This window comes from Montipora capricornis, chromosome 1, assembly GCF_036669925.1.
Source record: "Montipora capricornis isolate CH-2021 chromosome 1, ASM3666992v2, whole genome shotgun sequence".
In the NCBI taxonomy this organism is placed as follows: Eukaryota; Metazoa; Cnidaria; class Anthozoa; order Scleractinia; family Acroporidae; genus Montipora; species Montipora capricornis.
In genome coordinates this window covers 33,802,973-33,820,472 of record NC_090883.1, presented here as the reverse complement: position 1 = coordinate 33,820,472, position 17,500 = coordinate 33,802,973, and the positions used below count along the sequence as shown (strand labels likewise).

The following is a 17,500-nucleotide window of genomic DNA, read 5'->3' as shown; positions in this document are numbered from 1 at the left end:
TCCCGCGGTACATTCGAACTCGACGCCGATGGAAGCCAAAACGCAATTTGGCTCCTAGCGCTTGAAAGTGAGATACAAAAACAACAAAAAGCTGGGAATGCCGACAATTAAGTGTCCCCTAAATTCCGTTTATCAAGGAAAAAGAAACGGCTGCATTTACCGTAACAAAAACATAACACTACGCTAGCTCGTACACGAACCTCACTGCTAAAAATAGGTAGCAACTACCAAGGCTGAAGACACACTTCGAGTTCGATGTCAAAATTGGGCGTGGATCCAGTTACGTACATTTCTGGACATAAGCGTTGCATTTTCCAGGCAAGTCAGCCTGACAATGGCTCCCGGAGGTGTGTGATAAGTGTGACATGTTTGGGATAATTAGATATAGGAACGGGGCACCACCATGAAACTGACCCAAACCATCCTACAAAATTCGATTTCGCTCGCCTTACTTTACGGGCGACGAAATTTAGTCCATAAATCTTCTCAGTAACATCAACGAAAAAGATCTCTAAAAAGTTCGAATTTTAAATTGATACGATGGTTTACAGGAAAAATAAAACTAACTTTTCAAAATAACTGCCTGAAATATGTTCTCCCCAACAGCCACGAGTTACCACCGAAAAAAATGTAACTCCTAATAATTGAGCAATTCATTTCGAAAAAACCAGGACCAATCGCCAGCAATCATCTTTTAAAATACCATGCGGTAGTAATCTAAGGTCAGTAAAAAAGAGGTCTTTCTTGAAGAAAAATTGTTATTATTCCAAAGCTCTTCGAGTCGGAACAATGGGACAATGGTTAAACGTCACAAGACAACTAATCGAAGATGAAGACGCCCGGGAAATTTGAAACTGAAAATAAGCGATTCCATTGCCATTGATCGTAAAAAGACATTGAACAATCATTGCCTTAATTTACATCTTGCGCAGTCATTTCTCTCGAACCCCCTCAGCCCTTTTCGTTTCGCTCTCGACGGATTGAAGATAAAAGTAGCTTCCCTACGATCTAATAGATAGCAGAATAGTTGGGGTGTGGAAGGTCACTAAAGAATAAGAAGAATTTCGTCTACGCTTCTTAAATAATAGGAGTAAAGCGTGTCAAAGAAAGCGAGAGACTAAGTCGGGCATAAACAAGACAGAAACAAACCCTGGATTGTACAAATGAAAGACTGGCGGTGGCCGGAGAGCAAAAGGTAGAAAAGATGTCCAAAGATGTGTTTTAAACTACCTATAACTCCGCTATGAGGAAATTGGTGGGGAAATCAATAAATAAAAGCATTGAGCAAACTGTTTGCCAATTTCTAACAGATTCACACAGCGCGTACTAGAAAAGTTAGTTAACAATGGGCACGATGATTTTCTGTGGAAAAAAATCTAGTTGAACTGCATGTCAACGATGATTTTGTCCTTGATTTTTAATAGGGAAGTTCCATTTACACAAGGAGGTTCAGGAGAACAATGTGCATTTTTCTCTTCACCGAAAAGAAAAATTATTTCGCTAACCCTCGACTCTGTTAATTTCTTCTACAACAAGTCGCAAAAATAGTGGAGACACTTCACCTCCTTGGGGCATTATTAATTTACCTATTATCTCTCATATTGCAACCCCCCCCCCCCCCTCTTATCAGTGTTGCTAGCAAAGATAAAACAATTTTGGAAACTTAAACAGTCAACATTGAAAGGGGGAGAGGGGAGGGGAAGTGGGAAAGGCTTAAATTCTAGATATCAATACGGCGGGTATTGGAAGCTAGAAAAGGTGTTTTTGAATGAAAGTGTCTCAACAATTTTGCAACTTGTTGTAGCGCAATAGCGAGAAAATAACTTATTACATTTGTCTTTCTTTCCGTTTCTGACATTCGGTGCAAGGGGCCATTTGCAAAACTTCCATCCAATTTTTTCTAAAATATAGTCTTTTCGTACGTTTTCAAGATAACTTAAATCGAAATGATTGTTAAAAGTGATAACTTAAAAACTCTCCCGTATTAGATACAGAGGGAATTGTGACAACCAAAAAAGTTTCGGGACTTTCGAGAAACGGGACCCGCGCCCGCGCGATGATTTCCCATACTAACATGAAGTCATGGTGACGTCATCAAGGTGTTAGCCAACCGCATTATGCCGTCTGCGAGAAAACAAGTTCAATATAGTGACAAGAAATGGCAAAAACGTCAACTAGAGAAACAGTTACTGTGACAATAAGATTAACGTCTACTGAACAAACCAATTGACATGGTAAAATGATTTAGATTGTGATGCCCGTGCTAAACGCAGAAGAAAGCACCAGTTGGCATTTCTCCTGAGCAAGAAATCATATTAACTTGAAAGTCAAGTTTAGCTCTCCCATTATCACTTTTTACAATACCTGCAATTCTGGTGTCAGTGTTGGCTTGAGTCGATTCATACGCACCTCATCTCCAATTCCGAGGCTTTTGCTTCGGACTAAAGAGTGATTTATCCTAGTAAAATAAATGTCAGTTTGAATCAAGTTCGCAACTTTGTCTCAGTCGACATAGACCACTTTCAGTTAATTCCCAATCTGGAGGACAAAACAATAAGATTGCTTTGCATTTGAAAGGTTTGTTTGTCTCCTGAAGGGAAGAGAACAATCGTTGTTTTGTTCTTCAGATTGGGAATTACTGAAATGGGTCTATTAACCACGTTCAAATCCAGCAAAGAAACTTTGCTGACAATCCTTTAAAGGGGCAGTGTCCCGATATTTTAGTCAAACTTCAAAACACTAAAACACGTCTTTGCATCAATGAAGACCAAAAAATGATGCTGTAGTTTTGTTGCCAATAACAACTGAAGTGCACTGAAGCTATTCTTTGTTGTTGACAGCCAAGGATTGAGAGGACGGAAATGGACTGAGACTTTTCAAGATTGGAGCCGGTGTCTTCAGAAAGTCGCCAAAAATTCATGCGAACAGCTCTTTGTGCCATAAATATATTTCACATTTCATATCAGTGGGTTGTCAGGAATGATGTTCGCGATTGTGTGAGCTGATGTACTAATTAAGATTTTGATCCAGTTTTGACCTAAAAACAACGAATTTAGAATGACAGTGCCCCTTAATTTAACACTCAATAATTGCGTTCGAAGATGCTTTAATTTGCGTGGACCTAAAGCGATCCACAACCGGCCAAAATTTCACAATTCCCTTGTAACAGGCCATTTCCGAATTCCTGTCTGCCTCCTCTTCAAAGCGAGTCTAAGTGCCAAGTTTTTGTGATGGTAATTAGTTCCACTTTACATATGAATGAAACTAATTTTCACAACAAACGCTTCGCACCTAAACTCGCTTTGAAGAGGAGGCAGACATGAACTGGGAAATGGCCTATATTTAAGCCGTATTTGCTTCCCAACCCGCAATTTGTAGCAAGAAGTATCAAACTGTAGCATAAGTACAAAACGCATACTGTTACAAAAGCTTACTTGTCAAAGTCTGAAGGCACAGAAGACGAATAATTCAAGCCAGCAGACTGGGGACCTCGCTCGTTTAATACAGAATCATCCTTGTTAAACACATTATCAAGGTCTATTCTCCGCCTCGAACCTAGGGAAAGTTGTAAAGAGGGAACACATTAATGCAAATTCTTAGCCGAGGTTTCTACGCATCGTGAGTACTTTTTACAAACGCTCTTCTTTTAAAGGATAACGGATATTTTCTCAGTCACTTTTACCAAGAAATCATAGGGAGCTAAAGAAACGACAGCGGCCATTGTAAGTCCCCAGAGGAACTGAAAACAATGCTTATGCAAAATTCGAGGGGACAAAAAAAGAGTATTGTGGCATTTTCCGAAGTGAAAATACAATAGAGCGTTTTCACGTGACAAATGGCGGCCATGATGGTGTACCAAACTAATCCTCTATTTTTATGCAAATACTTTCTTTTGTTTCAGTAATCCAATATGGCTGCTGGTCACGTGAGTGAAGACGCTCGATTGAAGCGAAGGCCTTACCATCATCATTCCTTTTTGAGTAACGTCTGCTGAGCGTTCTAAGAATTTAAAGAAAAATGAAACACTAGCTTTGAGACGAGTGAATATTGTCATGTCACTGACCCACCCCAGTCACCCCAGAACTCAAAGAAGGAAACCTAAAATTTAATGAATGCCCAAAAAAATAGGGTCACCCTTGGCAGCTCTTACAAGGTCTCACCTGATTGGAGACGACCCTTGAGGTTTAACAAAAGAACAAATAACAGAAACAATGGAACCTTGGCCTAAAACAAAAGGGCTGCAACTCTATCCTCTAGGGTCCATTGTTTCTGTTATTTGTTCTTTTGTTAAACGTCAAGGGTGGTCTCCAATCAGGTGAGGCCTTGCAGGAGCTGCAAGGCTACCGAAAAAATATTGAGCGGGAAAGAGTGAATTTTATGGTCCGTTTATTTCACTGGGTGTTTTTCCACTTGATTCAACAACCGAGATGAATAATAAGCATCTTACGAACAGCTTAACGTTCTTGGTCTAGACTTGTCTTTCGCTTCAAAAATTAGTGGTCTGTACTTTAAGTTAATGCGCCATGTTTTAAGGAATGCAATAGGCCTCAGTTTTCGAGATATTAAAATTCAGCTTGAAAGAGGGGTTTAGACGACAAAGAGTGAGGGAAAGTGGATGATACGTAAATATTTTTCACATTCATTCCAACGTTTTCTATTGGTTTTGTCATCACTGCCTCACTATCAATCTGAATATTGGATATTTCGAAAATAGCCTACAGACCATATTCGTATTCTCAGTATTGGATTGGAACTAGCTTGCAATGGAGGCTAATGCGGGGGAATATGTTAAAAACTATTTGCATCTGTAGAGATTTCCCTGCATTAGCTTCCATTGCAAGCTAGTTCTATAGAACTAGTATAGTCCAATACTAAGAATACGAATATGGTATATTTATGACCCTTGAAAACGAGGACGGAAACGTGCTGATGGGCCTGCTGTTGGTGAGATTAAGCAACGCGTGGAAGGCAAACGGCCAATATCTGAAATTTGCGTTTTGTCAATAATCAAAGAAACTTGTTTGATTTAAATTATTTCTTCCTTGTTGACCACAGTTAGCTAGTTAGAATAAGATAATTTTCATTCTTTTTTTGACAAGTAAGGCTGACTCCCGAATTCTTTTTCACGTAAACGCGACGATAAATCTATCCATAGTCTCGTTACGCTCTCGCCGTCGCAGATCTTAAGGCCCGTTTAAACGGTTTAAACATTTGAGCAACTTTCGTTCAAAAAAAAATTGAACGGATGTTGGGCAAATGTTGGAAGCAAAAACAAATATTTGCGGAGGCCGTTCAAACGGTTCCAACATTCCGCCAACAAAAGAACCAATTTGATTGCGAGGAACTAAGAACTAGAAACCAGTCTCTCTCGTCCTGATAAACTACGCCATATTGACTTTTGCCGCCTGATGTGAGCATACGTTTGTCCTACAATTGTTGAACAGAGTGTTCACACGGCTTCAACACCATTTGCGAGAACAAAGGAAAAGTTGAATCGATGTTGAATGAAAGTTTGAACCGATTTAAACTTGATTCAACCTGTTCAAACGCACCGAGCATTTGGTCCAACAAAGTGTTTAATGCATGTTGAAACCGTTTAAACGGACCTTTACGAAACACTTCGAGCTCCGCAATAAATACCTCGAGGATCAGTAATTTAACAATACGGGCCGAGAACGAGGTTAGTAAGATGTTTATTATATCTCTGTGGTAATCAGCCGCGAGGGAAAGGAAACTTTGTTGAAGTCAAGCGGAACGTTCAACAGACACAAAGATTGCCGTGTCAAAATCCGAAAAACGAAATCTTCTTGGCTGTTTGACATAGGTGCTTGCAAGATTCAAACAGTTTTGCCAGGTTATGTCACGGTAACAGAAACGACATGAAAAACTTGCTGGAAAATGTTTTATCGAAATTTCAAATTTCGCGGGCCGTATTGTAGAATACAGCCCGCTAATTTAGCCAATCACAGCGCGCGTACTATCTGAGATATATAATAAATCACCTCATTTACAAACCTAACAATCTTTGGTTCAGTTCTTGGCTGCTGTCTTCCTTCTTCTAAAGCTTGATATTCCGTTTTACCTCTGCAACAAAAGATAATAAATTTGAAGACGAAGTTTATCGTTCTTATCCGAGAAAACGCAGCACGCACGCACGCACGCACGAACGAACGCACCAGAACCGAGTAACACGATTATGCTGTCGGTAATATCTTCTAAAACATTTGCTTGTTTTCCTGGCCCCAGTTGTTCGAAGGGTGGATAGCGCTATCCGCCGGATAAATCGCTATCCACTGGATAACTCAATTGGTTTTGCTAGTGTTTATCCGGTGGACAGCGTTATCCACCTTTGAACAACCGAGGCCAGGTTAAAATAATAATCCCTCCATTTACGTCTGACACTACTAAAGTAATAGGGAAGAGGACAAGAATTCTGCTCATTGTGAAGAGACTGCAGATCAAATCAAAGAAGATAAGTTGAAATGTTTGCTTTCGATAAGAAGGAGAAACTGGAAGACGCATTGGTAGAAGGAAACTTCTTTCACCACTTGACCAACCGTGCTCCAACACTGCCGCAATCCTTCTCCAACACTGTTCCAATGGTTAGTGAGGCGTGGCTTTACTTTATCAAAGAGTCGACTATTAACTGCAGAACAATACAATACTGAAATTTACTGAGCCTTGTCTATGGTTTGCGCAAATGCAATGTCCAAACAGACCTCTTCACTTGGTTATGCGGTACAGTTACAAAGCAAGTATCGTCAAGCAGCAGATTTTACCTGTATCTGTACTTGGAACCTATCCTTACAAGCGAGTTTTTCCTGTTTATTGACGGCTTTGGGAAATGAGTTCTAAAGATGAAAAAAAGTAGACAATATTATTTTTCATTTAGTTGTAAAAGTAAGGAGCTAACACAATAGAAAAAAAAAATCACCTCCTTGTCTCTTAAATCATATGATTTCAAGTGTGTTTGCTAGTTTGAGTTAAAAGTTTTTAAAATATGAACTAGTGAGTTGGGTCGTGCGTATGTTTACACAGTTCATTCAACATGCATCACTGGCGTTTGGGGTTTTCAGACTGCAACCCCGTGTCTTGCATAATTAATTCATTATTTAGCATCAAGTTTACGTGAAGTTGGCAGTTACGTTGGCAGTTACGTTGGCAGTTACGTGAAGTTGGCAGTTTCGCGCTCGCCGTAAACGTGGAATTTTCGTCTCGTTTTTCTTCTACATAACAAGTTGTTTGTGAGAAAAAACAACCCCACAACCATTTCCCGGTAAGACAAACAAGCAAATATTGGGTTTTATCGTTACAGATCGTTCAGAACTGACTCCTTATCGCAATTTTCTTCATGGACACACGTTGACTCACAAAACAGCTTCATCGAAACTTGAAATATTTGACAGGTAAGGATTTTCCTTTTATATAGCGTCTTTTTCTAAAAACACTCCGAGTTTTGTTAACTAACTACTCGAGATTAACAGAGTCCATTGCGAGCTGCGAGAGTTGCCGTATTTTTTGTATGTAACACGAATGGTGATAAATGACTAACGACGCCAAGATTCCCGCCTTTTTTGTTTGTATCAATACACAGTATTTGTATTACAGTGCGACGCGCCTTACCGTGGCCACCTAACAAAGTTTTTTTAGAAATTGTTCCGCCAATCAGGAAGTGTGAATTTGATTGACAGCCACGTCTCATTGCAAAGTTCGCACAGTTGTAAGTTGAACACCGTCGCACGGGTTGTTGAGTTGACGTATTTACACGTAATTGTCAAATGTGAAAGTTTGTTGGATGGCCACGGTAAGGCGCGTTGCACTGTAAAGCCTGCCTTTCAAAATTTGGAAGGAAAAGGAAAAAAAAAACCATTTGTGACCGCAGTGGCACGGTGATAACAATCACAAAACAGAGCGAGGCCCCAATCTGAGATTGCCCTGCACAGAACAGACGACAACATCAGGGAATTCCTCCTGGAGTTTCTCTTTAAAACACTGATGAGATTTAGCATTGCATTCACGCGAAATTGCAAACAGGAAACGGCAGGTTACCGCTTGTTTATACTAAAAAATGAAAAGTCTCTTATTCTAACTTCTCTTCCTGCTTTGAGAAGTTGCTCAAGGCAAGGAATCAGCTAAAATCAAATAAGTTTCTTTGATTTTTGCCAAAACGCAAATTTCAATGCCGTAAGCGCGAGCTCAACTCTCTCTAGCACGTAGGGATAATTTCTGTGGGTGTTTGTTTCGCGAAGCCCTCGAGCACCAAAACATTCGAGTTGGGCGTCCCAGAATAAGTATCCCGTGGCCTGTTTCTCAAAAGTCCCGAAACTTTTCGGGCCTATTTCGGGTGCCTGTCTTCGCAACGCCGACATTTTTCGACAAACTTTGCAATTCTCTTAGTTTTTCTTACATTAAAAACGTGTTAATTAAATGATCAGTGTTTCAAAATAAGCAGATTGCAGTTTGACGACTGGCTTTTCGGGTCAGAAAAGTTCTCGGGCCGTCTTTCGAGAAAGACTGGGCCCCTGGAGGCTCTAAAGTCAAGAAAGATTTGATAAATCCCAAAATCCCCACCAGGCATCGGCTAGTGAGCTGGTTCTAATGGAGGTCATTGCAACATGATTCGAAGAGACATGATCGCCAAGAAACTGACAGGTAGATGAAAGAAAGACGACCCTGATGGCTGTAATCATTACACTGTCAATTTATACTGCAGAGGGTGTCTTGAAAACGAAGACCATAAGACCCTGAAAAACTCCGGCGAAAACTCGAAAGCGAAGAACGTATTCTAAAATCCTCAATTTGGCTAACCCTAGGCCTAAAGTTGGTTTTTAGGCCTAGGGTTAGCCAAATTGTGGGTTTTGGGTTACTTTCTTCGTTTTCGAGTTTTCTGGGTCTTGGGGTCTTCGTTTTCAGGACACCCTGCTGCAGACATCTGCCAACACACTGTAATTGTCGTCCAATACTAACTTACAGTAGTAAATCTTTGACTAACCTATAAAAGGTGTGATATTCAACACAAGTTTTCCAGAGGGTTTTGCATGCTCGGTAGGTTGGCATGTGAAAACCAATCACATTATCCGTCCATTCATTCTGAAAATATTAAAAAATCAAGTGTCAATTTCATGTGCTTGTTAAATGTTCAGTGTTCTGTAATCAATATAATGTAACCTTGTTGCAGAGTTTCTGAGCATTGGAAATAACGAGAGGGAAGATAAAAATGAAACCATTTTACAAACACCTCACATGTGGAGGCAGTGTGGCCCAGTGGTTAGGGCGCTTGCCTTGAGCTCCGGAGATCCCGGGTTAAAGACCCGCTCTGACCACTCGCTGAATTTGATCCTGGTAGTCCCTGGTTCAACTTCCCAGCTGCACTTGTAAATAGCCAACTGGCTTGCCTCCGGTCAGTTGGGATTCTTAACAGTTGTTGTTGTTGTGTTCTGTTGTTTCGTTGATTGTTTCATTGGCCCTGAAAAGCCTCTATGGGGAGCGGTCAATTAAGTATGTCTTTTTGTATTTTGTACATGTATTACTTACTTTTTGAATAAGTCTTATTCATTCTGACAAGTGACTTACTTTATTGCATATTTGATTTCGTTATAGCGTGAAATTTAAAAAAGTTTTCATTTTATGTGTTTTCGTTTATTCTTATTATTTAAGAAGTTGCATGCTATTGGTATTTTTTATAAGGCAGCGTTTACAAGAACGCGGTTTCATTTGTAACCGCATCAAATTCGATGTGGTTGCGTCTTCTGTTCGTTCACACGACACCGATCGAGACCGTTGGAGAAACCGGGTCGATTTGAAAACGCTGCCAAAAGTGAAGAATTTTTTGAAAACGATACGGTTTCACGTGTCGTGTAAAGAGCGAAACCGCATCAATTTGAATACGGTTACTATTTTGGCGCGAAATTTGCATTGTTTGATTCAAACTGGTGAATTTTAATAGCACGTAGTGCTGCGCTCGCTTATACCATCACGATTTTGATTTTCTGGCGAAAACGATTCCGCGTAAACACTTCCAAACTGCATCCATTTTGACGCGGTTTTTCCAAACCGCATTGATTTTGATGCGGTTTCGAAGTCATGAAACGTGTCGATGTAAAACCGCGTTCGTGTTAACGCTGCGTAAGAAATCGTGCCGCGAACATGAGTGCATTTCATGATTATTTTGTAGGCATGACTGATGTTTTGACCGTTCGCAAAATTGCGAGTAAGCAACTGGCAGTAGTCGAGAACTTAAAAGATTTCTTATTTATTACACCATATATTTCTGGAGTGAGCTGGCCTAGGGTTGCTGCAGTCAAGAAGGCAGTCCCCTCCGGCATTGTGACGCAGATTGTAGACTGTGCCATAACTTGGTTTTCCTTCTTCTTCAAACATTAACTTTTATTGAATTTGAGTTGATTTAAATTTAGTAGTGGTGTCCTCAAGAAAAGCTTCAGGGATAACAAACTAATCAAGGCTGACATTTCCATAAAATTTCTGGTAACAAATTGTCATTACTATCTAAATCAATGGACTTACCCAATCTGGCCTAATCTGAACAAAGAACCGCTTCCTTTTGAAGCAAACTTTAACAATTTTTGACCTGAAAAATGCAGATTGCGTTGAGGCATGGAATGTGCAGTAAGGAAATAAAATGGAAAGAGTGTCACACTGACGACCTTTACAAGTACATGTACTATTTCAAAAACGTGTGCGAGAGTGTACCCGCTTTCCAAAAACGAGAAAACAATAAATAAATATTGAAATTTACCCTGTAACTGTTTAAGTCTTTATACCATGGTAGCATCAAACCATTGCCTGGGTTGCTCGAAGCATTGTTAGCGCTAACTAGCGTTAAATAGCATGGAAACCTATAGGTTTTGATACCTCTTAACCAACAGTTAGTGCTAACCAGGCTTCGAGCAAATGTAAACTGTAACTTGTAAACAGTACATTCAACTTAATTGACATGAAACAAGTGCCTCCTCTATACGAGGATTCTGATGTAACACAAGAGATCAAATGACACCTTGAAATCTGTGAAAACCTTGAATGATGAACGCTATTCTAGAGATCCAGTTATATTTCTCTCTTTTAAGAGGAGGCATTACAGCGAGCTATGCAGCAAGGTGTGCCAATGCACCTTGCATCTTGGGCTTAGAGGCTCTCAAAGCTACTTTCTGCTTTGCACAAACACAACACCCCAAGCACATACCAATAAACTTACCATGGAAAGAAGTTAATTTTACATCTATTATGGTAGACAGTCAAACCAATATGAGAAATGCCAATGTGAAGATCAAGTCCATCATGATCCTAAAAAGATGCCACATGATTGTTATTACACGCTGATAAACAAAATTAACTATTTTCTTATGTATTTGCTGTGCTGGAGTTCCACATTGATTGACACTGTCTTGCAACATAAAGTGCTGTTATCATAAGATGCAATCACTTTCTGTCTTCTCACTTGTTAAGTTCCTTCGGTAAATTCTCAGAATTAGAAAAGTGCAGTCTGCAGATAAGTGAATTATCTACTAGCAGATAATACACTAACCTGCAGGTTATATATGAAATCCATGCTATTCATGTACATATACACTGTCGACCAAGGGCACCAAAGTTGATTTCACATCAAACTTTGTGAATCTTGTTTAGTGATGGAAGATTGTCTTAAACAAAATTAATTTGCTCATAATAGAGACATTTGAAGAATTCAGTTGGTTAAGTCATCCAGTAGCCAGAGGGGCTACCAAAGATCAATGTCATTCCTTACTAGTTGAAAAGCCAAGAAAGGAAAGAGACTTGCAGTGCAAGGATTTCTGCCAACGAAAACAAAATGACTGCAAAGTCATACCTGATCACACTGACCTGAGGTAGAGAACCATAGGCTAAGATTTTTTGAAGGCCAATGTTAATATCAAAATATTTGGGCCAAGTAATCAATACTTGTCTAGTATTTAACCCTTTAACTCCCAATAGTGCCACTAATAGATTTTACTCGTCAATGGGGAACCCCACGGGGCTGCATGGAACCCCACGGGGCTGAAAGGGTTAACAACAGCTAGACTCACTCAAAAACTATGTCCCCATTAACCCTTTAACTCCCAATAGTGCCACTTATAGATTTTACTCTGTCAAACGCCAGACGATTTTACTCGTCAATGGGGAACCCCACGGGGCTGAAAGGGTTAATTTTCCCAAGACGGCATGTTATTGAATCCTGCAATCTGATTGGTTTTTCGTGCAGTCCATATTTTCCCATCTCTGCCCATGGGCACGGTAATGCTCTGAGAGTTTTCATCCATGCTTTGAATGTCCTTTTTTTGACACCGAATCAGTTTACATACAAAATTTAGTTTGAAAACAGATTTTTATTAAACAAGAGATGTTGGAAACAGAATTCAAATAAAACATTTCTCTTTGAAATGTTCAGTTAGTAAGTTGCTTGCAATGTGAGTCAACAATATTATTATGAAAGTGATTTTCAGAGAGGAAGAGAGAGAGTAAAAAAATAAATAAGTTACATATTTACCAGCTAAGGGTCAGACCACATAGTGAAAAACTGTGACCTCTGTCACACTTTTTCGTTATACAGACCTCCCAGCCGGCAAATAACATACATATATACATGTACTGTTGCTCTCTCTTAAATTAATTTTTCATTCCTGCGAGTCCAAATCATTCACTCCCCTCACTCTGATAGGCTGAGACATAATACGACTGTTGTTGGCCAATCAGATCCTATACATAGGTATACACATGTACCTTTTCAAAGTGAAAGTGGTCAATTCCAATTTCTATTTGTATGTGCAACATTGGCCCATGCAAGCAAAATTTCAAAAGATTGTTATAAGAAAATGTGATGGGGACCAATAGGCCATACTGTAGTTTTCATTGTCTGTTAAAAGTGCCACTCTTTTCCATTGACTGTGATCTCAAAGTGCAGGAAATGACATCTAAGAGGCCTGCGCATATCTTAAAATTCTTCCCAGGGGAGAAGCCCACGGAACCACCTTGAAGCTTGCCTCAGCAGCACTTGTTGGTACGGCTATGGCCCCCCCTAAGACCTCCCTTTTTTGACTTGACAGGGTTGGAATCTCTGAACTCTCATTTTAACCTGTTGACCCCTGGGAGTGAGACTTCCATGTAACAGATTTTACCCTGTCTAAACGCCAGACAATAATTTTACTTGTCAATTGGGGGCATTCTAGGGCGTCTGACGGGTCAATGGGTTAAAAATAGCATGAAATGATTTCTGGTTGTAAATAAATTATTATTATCTCTTGGGTCGTGTTCTATAGGGATCAACCGTTTCAACCGCAACCGATTTCAGTTGAAGCGGTTGAGGTTTCCCAATAGAACACTTTTCCAACCGTTTTCGGTTGAAACGCGGTAACTCCTGGGAATAGTTATTAACAGACTTCTCAGCGTTGACAAGTTGAGTCCCAAGATCAACATGGCAGGAGCCCACGGCCGACTTTAAATGGCCCGCGTAAACGACAGCGGTCGCTGCCCATGCTTTTTCAACCGTTTCAACCTAGTTTGATGCCCGTTGAAAGAGTTGATTAACCAAACCAACCGAAAACGGTTTTTCCCAATAGAACATGAAAAAACCCAACCAACCCAACCAACTAAAAACGGTTGATACCAGTAGAACACAACCTTGGTGTCTCCTGTAGCATCATCTGCAGCATCTTGCTCTACTCAGGCACAAGGGAGTTAGTTGGACCACAAACAAACAGCATACCAATCGCGCTATTGCCCACATTGACTTTGCATAACCCTTAACTGAAGACTATTGGCCTTTGAACATCATGGCTCAGCACTAACAATTATTAAAGAACTGCACCAAGCCTCCACATAGATTGATACCTTGGCAAAATGAAGGTCCACTCCATATAAATCCAAATTCTTTGCAACCTCAAGGAAGTTGAACTCAGCATCTGCAGGACTTTGACCACTGAAAACCAGAAATTTCAATCTGTCAATTACCAGGTATTTTAACTAAGAATCAAGAAAAAGTACGCTGTTTTTATTCAAACTCATCAGAACATGAACCATAGTTACCAATGATGTTTGTGAAATTCAGCTGCTCTTTCTTCAAAATCTGCAGTCTGAGAGCAAAGGATGCTATACAATTATTACAAACAAGTCCTCAAAAGGTCTTTGACAGCTATATTCTCAAACAAGGCTGGTTGACCCATCAAAAAGAGATCATAATTATTGTTTAAAACGTTGAGTCTTCTCAGAAGAAGAAGAAGAAGAAGAAGAAGAAGTATAAAGATTACGAACTGTACATGTAGGCCATGTCTCACTGTCAATCCTTACGTACATGTAGTACTGTAGTATTGTGTGGGGCATTACATGTAAATACAAAATGTCATCTAATTGTCAGTCAAAAAGAGGACGAAGCACTGTCCCCTGCGTTCTGACCAGGCCTTGTTTTGGAGGCAGGCATCTCTCACTTCTGTAACTGATTGAAAACTGTCTAAACGAAGCCTTGAGAAAGTATCCCAAACAACTGTATGACTGTATGTGTTACAGGTCGATTTCAGGTCAAAATGATTTCAACATAGGCTCATTTGTAATTTTCTTTGTGTCTGGTTTTCATTATCATAAATAGAAACAAAGAAATTGCCGAAATTGAACGAGAGCTCACCTAATGGACTGTTGGCCGACAAATGGCCAACAGTTGGCAGACTATCGACCTACAGTCTGATGTTAAACTGTGAACAGTTTCAAGAAAACAATTAATTTTTTACGACAAATTACTGGCTGTCAGTCTTCGAACTGTCAGTTACATGTCGGGTAGTTGTAGGTTATTTGCTGACAGCTTTTCAACTCACTGAAAAAGAAAAACGTTTACAAATTATTTGCCTTTTGTATGCTAAGTATATTATTTTACTTTCTAGTAGGGACCCTGTCCACTAGTAGCATACAGACTGGCCCATCACGCAATGCATGACGACCCCAAGTCACATCCACTAGTGAGATTGCACACAGATTCTTCAAAGACACTTCAGATGGGCACTAGATAAATAAAGTACTGGTAACTCAGTTATTCAAATGATATCTCCTTCAAATCTTCGATGAGCTTTTCTTCTGCCTGTAATCTGTTGGCTGACTGTCGGTAAACTGTTGGTGACACGTCTGCTGATAGTCGATGAGGGGAGCTTTTGTTAAATTTTACCAAGAAATTACAAATAAACCTAGGTTAAAATCATTTTGGCCTGAAATCAATTATTTTTATTTGTAACATGTGGTATGCATTTATCACTCTTACTGACAGATAAAGATCCTTTCAAAAAATGTTGATAAGATGCACTCTTTACCTGGTCAGGAACAAATCTGAACTCTGATACATAAGTATCAACCATAACTCTTGGGTCATAGTCACCCAATTCACCTGCAATTATGTGAAAGGACATGTATTGACGTATAATTACGCATTAATTATCTTCTCCATACTCTCCCTACCCTTCCCTGATCCAGTGTTGGTTTAGAAACTGCTAAAGGCTTGCACAGTATTTTTCACCACATTATCAATATTGGAATGGGGGATGGGGGGAGGGACCAATAGAGTTTATTTTTGAGTGCATGTGCAATGACGTTTGTGCTGGAATTTTCCCAAGAGTTTTATCCAAGAATGTAGCACAGTATTTCGCTACCTTTAGTTAGCTCTGCTTTAGTGGACCTTCATCAGGATTAGAATTAAAAGTGTAGGGATCATTGGCCAAGGCTATTAATAGGCCAGACATGGTGATGGCAGACACCTACCTTGAAGCACATAAGATGCTAATTCAGCTGCTGTGTCATACAGACATGGTAATCTGTGAAAACAAAAACGTAGGAGGGGTGTACAGTATATGTTGTTACTTGTGGTCCAAATTTTTTCTTGGTTTAAAATTTCTCAAGTTTTCAAGATTTTTCTTCATTGAACATAATTCATAATCTGAAACAAAATAAAAATTGAACTTGTCTGGTTTTAAAACTCTTAAACCAACCCCTGATAGCAGAAGTTTCAATATACACGTATGCTAGTCACCAGAGGTATACCATTGTCTGTTTGTCAGAAATTTTCCTCTGATCGCCGGCTACTCCGCCTTGATTATCACTCAAACCCTTGTAAAAGACAAAAGTGATTGCCGCTCACATTGATTAGCCCAGGCGTCTACTTCAAAAGTTATTAAATCCCCGGGATAGGGACAATTTGAACCACAATAAATGCAGTGCTAATTATCTCTCTAACTTGTACAAATGTATCTTTGAGATTCATTACAATAAATGTGATAATAAACACAAATCAAACTTTAATCTGAAAACCCTACCTTCCTGTGAGGAGGTCTCGTTTGATTTGTAGATAAAACTGGTACCTAAATTTAAAGCAGGGGGAAACAGGCTGTAGGCAACTTTTCAAATTCTTCAACTACATTGTACATGTACATCTTTTACTGTCACATTTATTGAAATAATAAATGCTTCATTTTGTCCCACTAGGGGACACACAGCTGGCCTAATTAGTTTTGTATTTCATTTCCATCCTGACTGGTCTCATGCAACTGGGATTTTCAATTCTCATGCAATTTTCTTCAGCACTATGCCACCAGGCAAAATTACAGAGGTTGTGTTGTACATGTAGCATTAATGGCCCATTTAAAACGTTGAGTCATGCAGGGGTTTTATTAGAAGCCAGGACCTGGGTAATAGCACCCGTCTACACTGAGTACAGTACCATCCCTCCTTTACTCGAAGGAGGTCTCAAGATCAAAAGCCAGACTATATAATTTTATAGGGGTTTGCCCGCTAACTCTATCACAAGGTCCCTTCTACTTTAAAACTTAATGAAACCCCTGGTCATGGCACCTGTACTATCTAAGATATAAAACAAGCATAACTTTGAGATGTTTTGGCATAATAATATCATAGAGTGTTTGACCAGTTTTGCTGTATATAGGTGAGTCAAAACACAGAGAGCATTAGTCAAACATCAGGTACTTTGCAATACTATGCCACTAAAACATCTAATAACTGATTTACATTGTATGATTTACATGTCCTATCCAAATCATTATTGTTCTGTAAACAGGGAATTCATGGAAAGAACACTTTTTTTTGGAAAGTGTTACAGTAAGAGTTCTTGTGTCATGCACATGGTGAAAAATGCGATTGGTTCTTCAACTGAACAAATAAGTAACAAAATAAATATAACTAAATTAAATGCATGATATCACAGAATATTCATACTAGTCAAGTAAATTTATATTTAATAATAATTTAGTTAATTGCATACATGTACAGTAATAAAATTAATAGGGATATACGTAGAGCATCTGTAATAATTCCATCTAAAATTTTAATAACTAATTAAAAATAAAAACAAATACAAAAATTACATGAATTTCAGATACCTTGTGATGTCTTCTGAAAGTTTGGAAGGATCGGACGCAAAGAATCTCACTCTAAAATAAAATATATAAGGTGGGCCACCTAGACAGGGAAAACCAAACATTGG

General features: G+C 39.3%; 1 protein-coding gene across 2 annotated transcripts in view; it reads right to left on the bottom strand.

Annotated features, from left to right (window-relative positions):
- LOC138039266 (tyrosine-protein phosphatase non-receptor type 4-like) overlaps positions 1-17,500 on the bottom strand; it is a 53,201-nt gene that overhangs the window by 26,578 nt on the left and 9,123 nt on the right. For both annotated transcript variants that reach the window (XM_068885479.1, XM_068885487.1), the window contains exons 4-17: positions 17,397-17,475; positions 16,317-16,361; positions 15,766-15,818; positions 15,321-15,394; positions 14,056-14,102; positions 13,861-13,948; positions 11,213-11,301; positions 10,525-10,588; positions 8,993-9,090; positions 6,780-6,851; positions 6,016-6,084; positions 3,962-3,999; positions 3,435-3,555; positions 2,365-2,458 (exon numbers count right to left, since the gene is read on the bottom strand). In XM_068885479.1, the coding sequence (XP_068741580.1) occupies positions 2,365-2,458; positions 3,435-3,555; positions 3,962-3,999; positions 6,016-6,084; positions 6,780-6,851; positions 8,993-9,090; positions 10,525-10,588; positions 11,213-11,301; positions 13,861-13,948; positions 14,056-14,102; positions 15,321-15,394; positions 15,766-15,818; positions 16,317-16,361; positions 17,397-17,475 (1,031 nt within the window). The remainder of the gene's footprint in view (positions 1-2,364; positions 2,459-3,434; positions 3,556-3,961; positions 4,000-6,015; positions 6,085-6,779; positions 6,852-8,992; positions 9,091-10,524; positions 10,589-11,212; positions 11,302-13,860; positions 13,949-14,055; positions 14,103-15,320; positions 15,395-15,765; positions 15,819-16,316; positions 16,362-17,396; positions 17,476-17,500) is intronic.